The sequence below is a fragment of the Aplidium turbinatum genome, chromosome 9 (genome assembly GCF_918807975.1).
Source record: "Aplidium turbinatum chromosome 9, kaAplTurb1.1, whole genome shotgun sequence".
Taxonomy (NCBI): Eukaryota; Metazoa; Chordata; class Ascidiacea; order Aplousobranchia; family Polyclinidae; genus Aplidium; species Aplidium turbinatum.
Window position 1 is genome coordinate 22,534,935 of NC_137480.1, and position 17,983 is coordinate 22,552,917.

General features: G+C 40.0%; 1 protein-coding gene across 1 annotated transcript; it reads right to left on the reverse strand.

Annotated features, from left to right (window-relative positions):
* Window positions 1-3,912: 3,912 nt before the first annotated feature.
* Window positions 3,913-11,953, reverse strand: LOC145777571 (coiled-coil domain-containing protein 43-like). The gene is made up of 7 exons (XM_082588985.1): window positions 11,709-11,953; window positions 11,161-11,239; window positions 8,678-8,755; window positions 5,710-5,813; window positions 5,185-5,224; window positions 4,814-4,926; window positions 3,913-4,388 (listed from the first exon to the last, which is right to left on the reverse strand). Exons 1-7 carry the CDS (start codon window positions 11,865-11,867, stop codon window positions 4,302-4,304), a joined length of 660 nt encoding a protein of 219 aa, XP_082445111.1. The 5' UTR covers window positions 11,868-11,953; the 3' UTR covers window positions 3,913-4,301.
* Window positions 11,954-17,983: the final 6,030 nt, after the last annotated feature.

The following is a 17,983-nucleotide window of genomic DNA, read 5'->3' on the forward strand; positions in this document are numbered from 1 at the left end:
CTACTATAAGAAATGAATGTAAAACTGTAAAAGGCTTTAAGTCAAAAATAAACAAGCTAAATCCTCCTTGAAATAATCCCATCTAAGTATTACATCATGCACCAAACATACTAATATATATATATATATATTTTTTTTTATTGCCCAGCAATGATTAGCCAATGTGTGTAGATATATTAGCAAAATACCGGTAGTAAGATTGTAAGTACTCCTACTGGCTTTCTGGTTCTTGTGTTTTTTGTCCACAGAAGTTCTACAGAGTCTGCAGAAGTTTTTCCATCCTTTTTGACCAATCTCCATCTTTCGGTGAAGCGGTGGCCATGTGCTCCAACCAGTTGTTTTATTTCAATATCTTGGACTGGATCGTCATGCTATTGTCTGATTGTTTATCTATTTTTTTAACGTAATATGCCAAATTGGATATTTTTTGTCACTTTATTAACGTGTAAAACATACGGTAACCCAAATTTATCATATTACTGGGACATACCACTACTACATCCCAGCTGGCGATGACTGTCATTTTTGCATTAATTCAACGTTAGCCAACGTTGGATCGGTGTGGAAGTGGCGAGTTTAGCTGACAGGGGTCTAAAATTATCTCTTTATCAACGCAACTTTTATCAAAGCACGCTTGATATCTTTAAGACATAACTTCCCTGGGTATAATTGAATTTCCGCAAGATGATGATGTTGTTTTTTCTAGTTTGATTTATTTGTTTTTTGTCCTTGTTTCATGTCGTCAAGTTATAGCCTATCTATTTTGTGAGTCGTGCAAGGCCTGGTGCGTTGCGCTTGAAATGGCTTTGCCCGTGGTAGGATTTCTTTGTGGGGTTTTCTTTGCCTGCCTTGCTCTTTGCTATGAGCTAAACGCATCAAGACGTGTTCCCCTTACGACCATCAGCACTCTTGATAACGCACTGGTCACAGCGGTAAACCATAATCTCTTCGTGGGAAAATTGTAACGTAAGATTCCCAAATCCGTTCGTCTGCATGCAATGACCCAAAAATAAACACACTTTCGAAACGTCTATTCAAACAGTGTATTCCAGTAAAATTAGCCCGAGGCTATCGAAAATAGGTGTAACGCCTACACCTCTAAAAAAAACTGTCACTACAATACAGATTAATTGGATAAAAGACGGAACTTTTGTCCAGCTAGCAAGCACTAAGCCAACAGTTAAATGAGCGGCCAACTTTCAAGCAATCATTTTACGAATGACCAGAATAGATATCAATATCTCAAATTCACGTATGCAGTACTGTGACGCAATAATGAAAAAACAATTATGAAGTCATTCAACAGGTGTTCGAGCTAGTGAACCAATGCATTCATGTTTAAACAGGCCCAAACAGGTCCAAACAGATTTAAACAGGTCTGACACAAGTCTTATTAACGCTGGTGCAATTTTGGCTCATGTTTTAGGAATTTCCATGACGTAATATTCAGTAGACTTGAACGGTTTTTATATGACGTTTGATTTGGTGAAAATTGTCGGGAACACGCACCATGGCCGATCTTCATAGCAACTGTCCATGCAAATCTTCAATATATCAGCTAAAGTTATGTAGGCTAATAAAGTTATAGCCTATATATGTTTATTTGTTTTGTAACACTTTTTATTTTCCCTTTATATCTTAAATTTTTCTGAAGGTGTTGCGACCGTGCCAAATTTTTTTCAACTCACTAACTTACTTCGATCACAAGCACGTTTTAACGTTCGCGTTTTGTCGCTTCTACCTTTTTCTTGACCTTTGCTATGTTGACGTGTATTGTTTTGATATGATGGTCAGAAATAAAAAAAACAACTGAACTGAACAACTGAACTTAAAGTAGCCTATTTTAAAGGCAAGCACATCATTTTTCGTGGTCCTTAGTCGTTTTGTGCCATTTTTTTTTATTCATGTGAGCAAATCATGTTGGCTATTTTTTTTATGTAAATTGATTGTTTGTTATATCTTTATCCTGCATTGCGGGAAAGCGGACTTGAGCGCTATGCATCGGTATACGCCTTCCGACGTAGGCTACACCTGACCCACGCTGCAGCCGACGGCAATGTCTGTTTCCGGTTGTCTACTTTACTTATGACTTAAATTTGGTACTACCCATCACTCGAAATCGATCACTGGGTAGAGGCAATTATCGTAAAGTTTCTTGCCCAGAGAAACAACAGCAAGTGCGGGTGGCTGGAGTCGAACATGCAGGCTCTCGACTGTGAGCCCAACGCGCTAACCACTCGGCCACTGCTGCCGACTTTTTAGTATTTTTAAAATTAACTAAATATAACTTTTTGAAGTAAACGATCATGGTGCATGTTTTTTTCTAAAAAAACTCTAAATAAGTTAGTAATTATTGTAACCGCATACGTAAGGTCTTCCAAGACAAAGCTATTGCGAAAACAAAATTCAACCGTCCGCGTGATACTTTTACTTTGATTTCGAACCAACTTTTTTTGTGAAGAATTTCGTTTTGAACCGTCCAAGGGCCAGCAGCATTTAAACTAAATGTGAATGCAAAGGTGGCTTGATTATTTCGACAGGAGTGTTCCTTTGCTGTTGTATTGAATCACCTTCACTTTGAGCGCAATGACCACATCAACATTTTGCTGTTTCCAGCTGAATAGGGCATGACTTCAACATTTCGAACCTCTATCATGAATCGCTGTTTGAAAATCTTCTTACTTTGTAAAAATCACGTGGAAGATCTCCCAAGATCCTAGCCGCTGTCATTAAATAGACCTATATCTCATTCATTCATTTTATCAATAAACAAATAATATCTTTGTTTGAAGTTTTGGCGCTTGAAGGTCTAACTCATATTTTGCGCGTACAGTTTTAGTTCACAGAATCATTTCAATTATTCAAACAGACACCAAATTAGGCCATTTTTCTGCTCTGCAAGGACTTGGCATCGTGAATTTGGAGTGGCAAAAGGCCCAATAGATACTTTGTGCCCCGGCCAAAAAAGCTCATATGAAAAAGGCAACCAATTGCTTCTTCAAAGAATGGCAATACAATACATGCATGGACAAGGGTTAGTGCATTTCTTTACCTAACGTTACGATTTTTTACTTGATAAAACCTCAACCGTGACCTCAACTTGGGGTACGGTACCAAGAGAAAGAATATACATTCGACCTCAAACCAGACTATTTCAACAACTTGCACTTATGAAAGTGCAGATTGAAAAAACAATAAGCTGATAATTTTCAGTCCTGAGTAAAGCCTATATTGTTTTCAAATTATCGAAATTATTAATTCAAAAAAGTTTTGTAAAGGTTACAATGTCAGGTCCCAGGTCTGTTGTGCCCCTCTGCTCAGAAAACATCGGGTCGGCCATAGTCCCTCGGTATGAAGACCAGTCTTCTTTAATGCAAAACAGAGAAATAGCAAAACTTGAATGAAACTGTTGACCTGGCATTTAGTTCAATACCCGGTAACGTGAAATGCTCCTGTGATGTAAATGAAGTTAAACTGTTAGTTTTTGTCAAGCATCGATAACTATTTCCCAGACACGTGCAATAAAACCGAACATCTCTTTGTCCAGTTTCTCTTAGGCAAAGACTCTCATTTTTTTTCAGTTACGTGCCGTAACCCTTTGTTAACGTAGGCTGCATGTGACGTAATTCTTGAAAGGGATTCAGAGTGAACTCCATGCAATTGAGAATATTTAAAACATAAAAGTAGTTTAAATGTTTCAATCATCCCTTCATGTTTTTACATGATGGATGAGATTGGGGGTTGCTTGGCATGTGAATCATCCTGAGAAACACTTAAGAAAACGCAAACGCGTTTATAACTGGGTTTAGAACAAACAATTTTAAGGTGTTAATGCGATAAACTTACTCGGGTTCCCGAACAATTTCTCTCGCGTATCACTTGGGGTGCTTACCCAGGTGTGATAACCTAGGCCGAGTTGAAAATCTTTTATTTGGTATTGGAAGGTTTGATACTAGCTTTCAAAATGCATGCAAAGATAGACTTGCAGTTCAATGAAATGAAAGGCGTATTAGTCATGACAGTTGCCATCATCTGGCATCAACATTTACCAGAACAAGTAATAACATATCATAAGACACTTTAATACATTCCATAACTAATCACTTACCAATCATTTTGCTAAAAACAAAATTCCCATTTAGAAAAACCGTCTCTTTTTACATTTAAGGTTGAATAAGTGCAAAAAGAAAAGGTTTTGCCAGCTGTGGGATAATGGCAGCTAAGTAAAAAATGTACGCTAATTTAACTTAAACGAAGGCATGAAAAGAAATCTTTAGAAAAGAAGCTAGTTTGTCGAACTGCTATCGCAATCGTTCCTTCTTTTGAGTTCGTTTCTTTTCTTTATCTTTTCTTTCTGCTTTTTTAATTTTTTGAAGTTCACGATCAGCCTGCGCAAATTACAGTTGATTTTTATTGCATAAGGGTCAAGAAACATAAGGGTTTCAAGTTTCAAAATTGATTAGCATCATTTCAATAGTGCTATTGAAAATTAGGTTAAAACAATTCTAGCGAGAGAACTGTTTTTTTTCTTCATATAATCACTAAATAAATTCGTAAACACCGTTGCGAATACTACTTGACTGATATTAAGCAACTATTTTATATTATTTTATCTTACGTGCACTATGCAGACATACAGAAAACTTAGCAGATTCATTTCGTAACATAAGTGCTACTTGTTGACACTATTAGACATTTAATAAAGAAAACGTAGAACGTTTGAAAGACAGGTCACACACCTTGTCTACTTGTTGACACTATTAGACATTTAATTTAAAGAAAACGTAAAATATTTGAAAGACAGGTCACACACCTTGTCTTGTGCTTTCTTTTTGGCAGATTCTTCTTTTTGTTTTAGTCTTTCCGCTTTCTCGGCTTGGGCAATATCTTGGGCATTTGTGTTTTTCATAATGTCTAAGGCAGAATCTTAAAAAAATACACTACAGCTGTTTAAGGTCAGGAATGAAAACGACATTTGTTGAAGATCAAGCTATTTCTGTTGAATACAATACACTTAAAAAAATTTAAAAAAATCGAACTTAAAAATTGAAGATGGCAACGATAGAGAAATGATAAATGGAAATGTCACTGTCAGCCAACTGTTCGATCCTGATGTTTCCGAATGAAGACCAGGCTTTTTTAAAGCAAAAAGGAGAGAGATACACTTAAAATAACCCGACTTACCAACAGTGTTGTGATGAGGTAGTCTACTTTCCCTGCCAGCTGTTAAGAACTTGTTAAAGAATAATGCTTAAACGACATTTTTGGTGACAAAAGTGCAACATATGCCAAAACTATATATAAAACATTCTGCAATTAACCAAATTAATACTTACAAAAACAGCCTTACTACAACTTTAAACCTTGTAGAAAGAAATCAAGGTCGGTTGAATTATTGTTTTGATAAAAAAAAGATGTTTCAGGGTGTAATCAAACGAGCATGCGATGTGCTTTATCTCTTTTTGTTTAGTCCATGCTCTTGCATTTCATATTTCATTCACTGCAATGAATTTGTGAATCAGTTGTTGAGATACTTGACAAGTGATAACATAGGCCTACCGTATAGCAGAAAACGTTTTGCAATTTCGATCTATATATACGCAGATTATGTTAAATGCAGTATTGTTGCTTGGTTTTATCTGTTTATGGTAAAAAGGCTGTTTAATAAACTCGTATTTGTGCCAATACACTAATTAGAACAAAAGGATATTCAATAAAATTATCCTCTTCCTCATCTTGTACGGAGCTATACATAGCAATGACAGATTGCTTGACGGCATTGCCAGAAGCAGCATTTGATTTATTAGCTTGATCTGAAAAGAAAAACAACAAGTATAGGCCTATGTGCTTTGTTCGGAATGGCCCAATTCGGTGAGTCCGATTCGGTGAGTTCCCTATTCGGTGAGAGCCTTTTTCGGTGAGAGCCCTATTCGGTGATTTTTTTTTAAATTATTGGGTACCGTAGCCTAATTATCATTGCCGTTATAGGGTTAAGGGATAAGGGATAGGGGTTGGGGTTTTTTTGGAGGTGGGGGGGTTTTAGGGGTTGGTGGGTTTATGGGAGTTGGGGTTTTTTGGGGGTTGGGGTTTTTTTTGGGGGGTTGGGGCTTTTTTGGGGGGTTGGGTTTTTGGGGGTTTGGGGTTTTTTTGGGGGGTTGGGTTTTTGGGGGTTTAGGTTTTTGGGGGTTTGGGTCTTTGGGGGTTTGGGTTTTTGGTTTTTTTGGGGGGTTTTGGGGGTTTGGGTTTTTGGGGTTTGAGGTTTTGGGGTTAGGGGTTTTAATTAGGCTACGGTACCCGATAATTTTCCAAAAAAAATTCAAAAAAATCACCGAATAGGGCTCTCACCGAATAAAGCTTAAAACAGCACATTTCTAGTACCTACATAATCCATTATAATATGCTTTAGCAAATAATTATGGCTAATAATTTCACTTCAAGTAGAATCAGGTTATAAATGTATCTTCTTGGCTTCAACAAACTGCTCCAGCTCCAGAGCTTTCTTCTAGCCTATCAGAGCTTAGCTCGAGCTCCGGAGCTCTTTCATACCACTGCTCCAGCCATAGGCGCCGGGTTTTGAAAATCGCCGGGGGGGCAAACTTTCTAGCCGACGCCCGACTGATTGCTTACATTCAAAATGCTGATGTTTGTTTGTCAGCATTGATGTTTGTTGAGGGTCTATATGCCATTGTATATCGCCAAGCTTTATAATGTATGCTCAGGCCTCGAAATTCACGGCGGACATCGGACATGGCCGCCGTCACAGCATGTGATGTCCGCGGGAAGTACCATCTAGATCGGTCATATTTGTCCGCCGTGAAATAACACAGGAACTAGCGATACAAATCGTCATTGCATAGCACGAACAATTGTTGCAATAATATCATTTCCAGCGCATCTAGAAAATGTGAATACTGTATCCCTTAGCTTCCATTCAAGGAGAAAAACTTTCGATTTTTACATTGCTTCAACGATTGATGACATTGAACCAGCGTAACAAAGGTGAATTCTTCGCTAAGAACCGATAGAAGTACAGGTACTTCTACAGTGCACTAATCACACGCAATTTAGTTCAAGTTTTACGTCACAATGTCCGGCTTTGATCTCCGAGTAATAATGATGCGGCAAGGTTGGTTACTAAATTAGATTATATACTAGTAGGCTATTACAGTAAGATGCAACAAAATTTTTTAAGTTTTGGTATTACAGTAAGAAAGAAAAGACCCAGGGAAAATTCACTTTCGCTCACATGACACGCAAAAATAAACTTAAAGAAAAAAGCGTGTGAAGCTTTGCACAGCAGAAAATAGTAGCGTATGTGACGTCATGCTTAATCACTTTATCTTGATAATAATTCTTCGCCATTTCAGAACTATAACTACGGTGTTAGAAGGCTTTTTAAAAATTCAGTAAAGTCACTCTGAAAGGCTTTGATCAGACCAATGACTTGCGCTTGAAGAGTCAAAGCGCCGTGTAGCTGGTCATACGTCACATAACTGATTAACTTACACCGAACGAGGTCGTGTGGCTTATTGCGTCACATATGGCTAAACCTGGTGTGTCAGCCGTGAGACTTAATTTGTCCGCCGAGATAGCTGCTCAGTACGGACAGTCGGACACGTTTGTCCGCCGTCAACAAAAACGAATTTCGAGGCCTGTAGGCTACTTCGAATTATATGCTGGTCACTTTGAACTTTTGCTCTTAATACGCGTTGATACTAAACTGAGCAAACAGCAAACCGCACCTCGTTATTGACACTCCCAAGAAAAAACAAAGCAGAAGAAATCAAGAAAAACGTTTTTCAGTCATTGTTACTATGCTTCAACGGCACCATGCTGGCGTTTATCAGCTACCGTACTTCTGTATCTTTTGTGATCTAGGAGCAGCGCTCTTGTTGCAACAAGTAGATTTTTTAATTGAGATCGATCCGCAATGAAGGTCAAACTAACGCAAATCTGAACTTAGAAAGATTTGATTTAGGATGTTTTTAAATAATTTGCGGGGCGGCAGCCACCCGAGCTAAATTCACGGGGGGGCGCCGCCCTCCCGCCCCCTGGAGTCGGCGCCTATGGCTCCAGCTCCATTACCATATTTTCTCAAATAATATACGACTTCATTAATGGTCGCTTCCGACCAGTAATTATCCCAAATTTAAAGTCTTACAAAATAGCAGACGCACAACAATATTATCCAAAAATTAAAAATGCCAACCAACTATTATCAATTTTGTGATGGGTTGCTGTTAAATTATGTGAAATCAGATCAGCCTATAGCAATAGCATCTCATTCTCATATATATATATAATTAATTGGAGCTGTTTATCAAACAACTGGCTCAAGCTCAGGTATGTACCATTAGAAGTTTACATTCAGCTCCAGCTCTTTTTGAAAATACAAATCTCCAGGGTTCCAAAGCTCTGTTGTTGTACACATCGGAATGGCCCGTTTCGGTGAGTCCGATTCGGTGAGTCCGATTCGGTGAGTCCGATCCCTTAACAGGGGATTTTTTCAATTTTTTTTTTTAATTATCGGGTACCGTAGCCTAATTATCATTGCCGTTTTAGGGTTAGGGGTTAGCATTAGGGGTTAGAGGTTACGAACTCACCGAATCAGACTCACCGAATCGGACTCACCGAATAGTAGCAGACCCTGTACAGTGTACAAATAGGCTGCTCTTACTTTTTGTTTGAGTCTTTTTCGAAGTGGCGCCAACATGAGCTGCAATTATTCCTTCAATGTTAATTTCTTTATTCGGTTCTGAACATCAATTTAAGGTTTATGAAAGAATTAAAATACAGACAAAACTAGTGAACATCATAAACTGCTTTATTTTACAAAATTCCTAAATCTATAATAAAAAATAAGATACTCTGATGCGAAACAATCGCATATGGGTCAGATGCATCAATTTTGTACCTGTAGTCTCCAGAACGGAGAAAAAATTCAGAATGCTTGTTGCCATAAAATTTATACAGTATCACAAATCGCAAATCACAAATTCACAATCTATTCAAATTCACAATCTATTCAAATTCACAAATATCACAAATCGAAACAATCGCATATATACAGTATCACATTTTGTTCATTTTGGTCTACTTGTACTGATGACCCCTAATAGTTGAAAACCAGTTCTACAACATAAATTTTTATTAAAATACTGTTTTGAGTGATAAACTAGCAAATGATCAAAATTCGTAAGGTTTAGACTTTAGCCAAAAAATTATTGATTTGTTTTCTTTGTGATTGCTTCTAATTATTAGGTAGATCGCCCATTCAAAAGAAGTGTTTTGGTACTAGATCACTTTTTCCAGTTAGTTTTATATATTTATACCACTTTTGATCATATATCAGTTAAATGCTTTTAAAAAAGGCTGGGTAAATTGACTGTGTGATTAACCAGTTTCATTTATACAAAAAAAGATTCAATATTGAATGGAAATCGATAATTTTATTATATATATACATAGGCGTCGATTTTTTCTTAGAAGAGAGGAATTCTGGGTGGGCGAGAGTTTTCAAACAGATTTCATTGAATGTGTATGTTCGCAAATTCGCAATGGTTAGTCTTTTTCACGAAGACTGCGTGCAGCGTCGCTGCAGCAATTAAGCTTTCATAGGTTTGATGTTTACTTTCTTGCGCCTTGCGATCTTATGAGCGCTGCTAAACTAAACAAACTTCTTTTATGTTTTCCTTTGCGACCTAAAAAGCGCGTGACTCGTGACATGTTATCTTTAAAGTGGCGCCTTCGGATTTGCCGCAAAATGTTCGGACAGGTGACTACAGTAACAAATACCATCAGGGTTAAGACGCATCCACTGGAATTCGGAAAAAAGCTTTCTTTGCAACACACGACCTTCCCGAGCCAGAAGCTGATCCGGCAGCATGCTAACGTCAAATGGAGCAGGTAGAGATCTATGGCTCATGCTGTCTTCTACAACTACCGGTGCATTGCCTGAGACATTGACTTCACCACTGTCCAGTGTCCATCCTTGAAGCACTGCTTTCTTCATCAATTTCATCTCTACGTTCATTCGCGCTGGACGTGGCTTCTCCAGCGTTATCATCTCAACGCCTGTTGGAAGCTGGTTTTAAGAATGCGCGAATGTATGTTTGACTTTGCTTCACGTTTAACTTTTCAATAATGAAATGACAACATCGCGCGGTGCCCCAATTTATACCCAGCAACAAGTTTGTGAGGAAAGATTTGTAAAAAGCGATTGTTGCAGTACGTCTTTAGTTGTATCGGTTATTTTATTGTCACGTTCATTATGATGTCATATTCATATTCCCTTACGCTGACCCGGAACTGAAGTTTGATTGTGACACCATTCGGAAAAAAGATCAAAAGTGGCTTTCTCTCACCAGGAATTGCCAGCGTGTGGCAGTTGCCGTAGCAACAACAATGCAGTGAGTACCGCCTTTTTTCAACACAGCGTTGTTGCGAAATTGCTTTGTTCTGTCGGATACCTAGCGAGAGACATTGCGTAAAACAAGAAGTTGCGCTGCAGTTGGTTGGATAATTCAGCGTTTAACAAAAACATAAATAATTGTAACAAACACTTCATAAGTGTCATGAAAACAGGGTGGGTGAAACATCTTTTGCCCACCCTCGTTTCACGGCAGGGTGGGCGCCGCCCACCCGGCCCACCTTATTTCGACGCCTATGTATATATATATATCTATTGATATTCATACAACTACAGTTATAAACAGACATAACTAAGCAACAACACTACATTTAACATTATAAAAACAAAAAACAACAAGCGAACGTTTTTGGCTAGTCATATAGCCGAAAACGTTCGCTTGTTGTTTTTTGTTTTTATAATGTTAAATGTAGTGTTGTTGCTTAGTTATGTCTGTTTAAAGTGTTTATGGTTTAAAAGAGTTACCTCTCTACCCAAATTGTAACTAGAGTTATCATTGGCAATAAAAGCAAAACTAACATACAAATGAAACAACATATCATTCTTATGAAAAAGCAGTGGAAAAAGTAGTTACGGTATAATATATTGCCATCAGTAAGAGTATATACAGCATGTATGTATGTATATATAGATGCTTTTTGCATTACCTTTCTCAATGTAAATATTTACCTAACACACCATGTCCATGACATATATCTTCTACAAAAAAAACAACTGACAACTCAACTTACCATCTTTTGTCCCACAGTCATCATCACGAAAACTTTTCCAGGATATAATAAGGTCATCACACAAACTTTGACTATTTTCCTGCAATATGCAAATAAAAATGGCGAAAAAATTCTTAATCCTTTGAGAAGTTTCAACTTTGCTTTTTCCCAAACTAAAATTACAATTGACGTTATAATATAATACAATAAAATGGCATATCATACAATATTATAATCCACCTGATACCTCAAAAGAAGTAGGTCCACAGATTAACTTTGACCTTATAAAAAATATATAGCCTACAATTCAAAACTTTTACTTTTGATGATAACACAAATATGATTGGCTGCCGTAATAAATAATTTATATTAATTTTTCTTTTTGTTAAAAAATTTAACATAATTAGCAGACCGCTGTAACGCTGTTTCTGATACCGTATGTTAAACAAGCGTAAGGCGCGTCACTATCTGATTGATCAGTTTCACTCTGAGTAGTTTAAGCTTACAGTTAAGATATATTTATAAAACAAATGATTAAAAATTTCAACTAGAAAACAGCTTCAACTCACAACAATCGACTCTAAAACTTCGGACAAAGCTTCTATTTTTTCTTCATCTCCTTCAGTGTCTTCTAGTATTCCAGTAATATACGATCCATAAACATCATTATCAATATCTAAGGCTGTCAACTTCTTGCACAACCATCCTTCAAAATTGCTCTCCATCATGTTATCATAAAATAAGCTACAGATAAATAAACAACACCTTATTCAAGAAAAAACACCCAGTTTTGTTTTGACTTTTGATCATGCCGTTCTTTAAATTCTCCATACAATCGTCTATTACCAGGTAGTTGTTAGGGGACGAAAGCAAGTACCTCCACGTGGTCATCCCCGTACGAAAGCAAGTACCTCCACGTGGTCGTACAATCGTCTATTACCAGGTAGTTGTAGGGGACGAAAGCAAGTACCTCCACGTGGTCGTCCCCGCAAGTACCTACTTTGGGAAACTAAACTTGCTACAACTGTCGCTATAAAAGTCATCATGCGAAAGAACAATCATCAGAATGGTAACCCCAGACCAAGCACAGCGCCCTTGTCAGGGCGAACAGCTCCAGCTGTTGTAGGTCAAGGAGTGACCATGACCATTCTGCAACTAAATGTTGAAGGCATCACCAACGCTAAACTAGACATCATCACACAGCTTGCCCACAACAACGATGCAGCAGTGATCCTCATCCAGGAAACCCATTGCTTGACACCGGAGAAGCTTAAGATTCCACACTTTGATCTTGCTGCCTGCACCCTCAGCAATAAGCATGGAATAGCAACGTTCGTTAAAAAAGACCTTCACTGGATACTAGAGGCAACTTCCACAGCAGACGGTGATCTTGAATGGATCGCAGTACGAATACAGGATACGATTGTTGTAAATGTCTACAAACCTCCTTCAAGTAGACTTCTTTCGACATCATTACCACCATTTCCTGCACCCTGTATATATTATATGCAGGGGATTTTAATTGCCGTCACACTGATTGGGGTTATTGCAACAACAACACTGATGGTGAAACTTTAAATAAATGAGCTTCCAAAAACGATCTTTCCCTTTTATATAATCCTCGGGAACCAGATAGTTTTCTATCCGGACGCTGGAACACAGGAACCAATCCTGACCTTGCTTTTGCAGAAGTACTCCAAGGCGAATCCATCCCAGATCGTAAAATCATAGAAAAATTTCCCAAATCTCAGCACAGACCCTCTATAATCTTTCCTGCATCTATTGTGCAACCGCCACCAACCAACCCAGTCAGACGCTGGAACTTTAGGAAGGCTAGATGGAAGCAATTCTCTGAAATCACGAGTAAACTAGTTCATACCCTACCCCCACCCAATAATGCAGATGTCAATACCTCCTACGCAGCCTTCACAGATCTGCTTCGCCATGCAGCAAAACAGGCAATTCCCCGTGGCCAACGCAAGGAATATATACCATGCTGGGACGAAATGTGTTAAAGTATGTACTAAGACCTGAATGACTCCGAAACATCTGAAGACTTCCAAGAAAGGTCTGAAAGCCTGATGCAGCACTTCAACACCAAACGTCAGGAGCGATGGATTGAGACAGTCGAAGCTATAGACTTTACCCACTCCAGTCGTAAAGCATGGAACACGGTCAATCACCTGACTGGAAGAATTTCCAGAACTTGTTCGAAATGTCCTGTAACACCTAATGCCATTGCATCGCAGGTTGTGGAAAATAGACGACACCAACAAATAGACCGCAAATTTCAACGCAGACTCTCAAGCCTCACATCAGAAATGTGGAAGGATGACACGCGTAACAACGAACTAACTAAAGACTTTTCGACCGAAGAAATGAATGAAGGCTGAAGCCATAAAGTTACTGAAAGCAGGGAAGGCCCCAGGACCAGACCTGATGAGTCCGATTCGGTGAGTCCGATTCGGTGAGTCTGATTCGGTGAGTTTCTAACCTCTAACCCCTAACACTAACCCCAAACCCTAAAACGGCAATGATAATTAGGCTACGGTACCCGATAATTTAAAAAAAAATTGAAAAAACCCCCCGTTAAGGGATCAGACTCACCGAATCGGACTCACCGAAACGGGCCATTCCGGACCTGATTCACCCCGAATTCATACAAAACTTAGGAAAGGAAACGATTAATTGGCTACGAAATTTTTATTCTCAGTGCATGCGAACCCTAAAGATCCCTAAACTCTGGCGGAAAGCATTGATTGTTGCAGTCCCAAAACCAAACAAACCGGTAACTGACCCAAAGAGCTATCGCCCCATCTCCCTATTGTGCGTGCCATTCAAACTACTGGAGCGCGTCTTACACCGACGAATGGAACCCGTTATTGACCCCAAACTCCCACAAGAACAGGCGGGGTTTAGGAGAGGAAGATCAACAGTCGACCAAGTAACCTTGCTGACACAAACCATCGAAGATGGGTTTGAGGCCAACTTGAAGTCCGGAGCGGTCTTCCTCGACCTTACTACGGCATATGATACTGTTTGGCACAGGGGTCTCACTTACAAACTGCTGCAGATAATCCCAGATAGACACATGGTTAAGTTTATTGTAGAACTCATCTCCAACCGCAGCTTCATCCTTAAAACCAGCGACGGAAACAAAAGCCGACAGAGACGTTTAAGGAACGGAGTTCCGCAGGGATCTGTTCTCTCCCCAATGTTGTTCAACATCTACATTTATGACCTTCCAAATACTTCCTCTAATAAATACGCATACGCAGATGACCTGGCTATTCTTTATTCTCACCGCAAATGGGAAACAGTGCAGAACACCTTGACTAAGGATATGGACATTCTATCTTCCTATCTGTACCAATGGCGCCTCAAGTTGAGTGAAGCGAAGACGGTGACTTCTGTCTTCCACCTATGTAATAGAGACTCAAACAGGAAAATAAACATCCAAAATAACGGCCAAACACTTCCTTTCGAAGCCACACCCACATACCTTGGAGTTCGACTTGATCGGTCCCTTACATACCGCAAACACCTAGAACACTTACGCGGAAAAGTGACAGCTCGTACTGCTCTTATGAAACGTCTTGCTGGTACAAGGTGGGGTGCTAGCCCCTTCTTCGTCGTATGAGCTGTTCTTCTGGACTATATGTTTGGGCATGATGTCATCAGCCACTCGACAGTCTCGTCATCCAGGGCCTTCAGTCCAGGCGCTCCATGTGGTGGTTGATGGATTGGGCAGTCATGGACGACATGATCTACTGTCTGGTCTGTGGCGCCACACTCGCATCCCGGTGAGGAAGCCAGGCCCCATTTGCACATGTCTGAACGAAAGCGACCGACGCCGGTTGGTAGGCGGTTAAGCCGGACCCACGCAAGTCTTGCGAGGGACATTCCCGGAGGGTGGGGATCGACGTCGGGTAGGAAATCACGGAGTCGGGAGGTGTTGTTTTGCCACTCCATGTTCCATGTGTGCCGCACTTATTCCAAGATCTTCAACGTTGTTCAGAAGCTGTCGTGCGGCGGGCACAAATGGGCGTCTTGATTTCAGTCGCTGCTGTCCTCCAGGTAGCTAGCTAGCCCCTCAGTGCTGAGAACAAGTGGTTTAGCCTTAGTCTACTACGCCCCTGCTGAATACTGTGCTGCTACTTGGTGCAGAAGTGCCCATACTGACCTTGTCGATGTACCAATCAACAACTGCGTGTGAACTGTCACAGGTTGCCTCCGCCCAACTCTAACTGACTGTTTGCCTGTCCTTGCAAACATTGAGCCAGCTGCACTACGGCGCCAACGTGCTGTTCTTTCCTTGAGCCGTAAAGCCCTAAACCCTGGCCATTCGCTACACACAACCACGCTGAGATATCCACCAAAGCAGCGGCTAAAATCAAGAAAGCCACTTGTACGCGCTGCACAAGACCTTCTGGCAGCCTCTGGTGGAAGCCCTAGCAAACAGTGGTGCCACACGCCGTGGTGTGAACAATGGTCAAGCAGCACGTCCCCACTTCGCCAAGTATTCAGATCCCCGTCCGAAAACCAGCTGGGACATGGCCTCTCTAGACTTGCCTCATCAAGGCGTAACCGTTTGCTCACTGGTGTTGGACGCTATGGTGCAGACATGTTGCGCTGGGGCTTGGCAGAGAGTGCTGCTTGTGAGTGTGGCGAAATGCAGACGGCAGCCCACATTATCAAGGATTGCCGGCTATATAGACCACCCCATGGTATGGAAGGTCTAATTTCCATCGATGACGACACCAGGCAGTGGCTAACCAACGGATAGCCTGACATATAGCGACAATACGAGAGAAGAAGGTAGTTGTTAGAAAATATTAAATCCTAAATGTTAGAAATCTTAGGGTCGAATGCAGAAAGGTAGCTCAAAACTAGTTTTAAGCAAGCCGGGCTTAAATAGTGGCTTGAGCCGAGTTTTGCGCTGCAGAAACTATTCTTACTTTAAGCTTAGCTTAAAACTCGTTTCATTTCAGGTTTTGAGCCACCAATTTAAGTCGCCAAAAATGGCGACTTAACAGCGGCAGATCTTGACTTAAGCATTTTTGCAAACTGGATTTCAAAGGATTCCGGTGAAGTTGTGTGTTCGGTGGAAGTTCCTGGCCATGATGCGAAAATATTTGTAATGCGTAATTCTGCATCAACAATGCACTGGGTATTTATTGAGAAATAGCCTTTCCTGTTCCAGAAAATTTCAGCGTTTTCACCAATTGCATCTATCACACAAGGAAAATAGGCAATACCATAAAACTTCTGTTTGGTATTTAGAATTTCTGCTGGCGATGATGAAACCTTTTTTTATGTGTTTTTACTTGCAACAATATATGCTGAAAATTTTTTTACTATACGCAGGGCCGTAGTCAGACTGCAGAGCAAGGGGGGCCAAATTTTTTTTAGGGGGGGCGAAAAAATTTAAATGGGCAAAGTCATTATATTTGTAGCTGTTGCTCGAGAATGTTTGGATTTTGCCAGGGGGGAAAGGCCCCCATGGCCCCCGGCTGGCTACGGGCCTGACTGTACGGCATACAATCGTTTGGTGACATTGAATCAAGTCACCATCACTCCGTTTAAAATGTCCAGTTGCATAGAATCTTAAGGTAACAAGCAACTGTAGCATTGGTGAGAGGGATTGACTTCGCTCTGTGAAACTATCGGATAGTTGCTGGCACAGTTCTACTACAACAGCTTTGCTAAATCTGTAGCGTGCATGAAGCTGGTCATCATCGTAATAATCAAATGGATTTTGTGCATCCCTAATCATCCTGCGTGATAAGTTAACCGTTGGTTCTTCATCTTCAATGAATCTTTCAAGCAAGTCTAATGTATCCATAAAGTACCGTATGTTATTGCTAAAAAGTAAACCGTTTTCTGGTAAAAAATAAACAAACGTTTGTTATCCTCCTCTTGCTAGCAAACAAAATATTGGATGCATGATTAACCAATGCTTATCACTTCGGCAATTTTATGTTTTTGTTGTAAAAACTATTTCCAAAGTATACCTGCAGAGGCTGTAGTACAGCATGCAGGTAAGCTATTTTATGGCTATACATTCAGTAAGATGAGGCTCTGCCTTTCTACAACCATTTTTTATCAACGAAGTTCTGTAGATATAAAAGAAAAAACTCTACAGTACTTGTACAAGTTGCTGTTTGTTCATACTTACTAGTTGATTTTTTGGCTCTCATAAAGAATCATCTCTCTCTCGCCATTTTGTAGACTTCAATAATACTTTTAATTTTTATTAATAGCCTACCCCTCCCTATTTAGCCCCTTGACAAACCTCCAGATAGTTTTGGTTCACTGCTATTTTTCAGTTATAATGTTGTTAAAAAACAACTGCTACTTATTGTAGCCTACAAATTGTTGTCTACCACTACATGCTTGCTAGTTGCTGTCAACATGCTTTGTCAAAAATCACCATGGCAAGTCGAGTGACGTCACACTTTGCGTCAAAAACGTGGCTTAAAACCAGTTTTATTATGAAGCGCAGCTCAAAGAGTGGCTTGGCCAAGCGACCTTGCAAATTAGTTTCTGCATCGCGCTCAAGTTTTAAACCGAGCTTGACTAAAACTCCGCTTGCCTGAGAAGAGCTTGGCGTTAAGCTAGGCTTATTTTGAGCTACCTTTCTGCATTCGACCCTTAATGAAGCAATAATCCGTTTGCCTTATTGCAAAAAAAAAATCTATTTCTCCTCTTAAAGGTGTGACAGACTGGAGACTGGAGTTGGACGTTGGAGGCTGGAGCTGGACCGCTATCGGCGCTATGAATGGTCGTCACTCGTCAGTGCTCAGTGTTGAGGCTTGTCTCTGCCAAAGTTGCCAGATGTTTT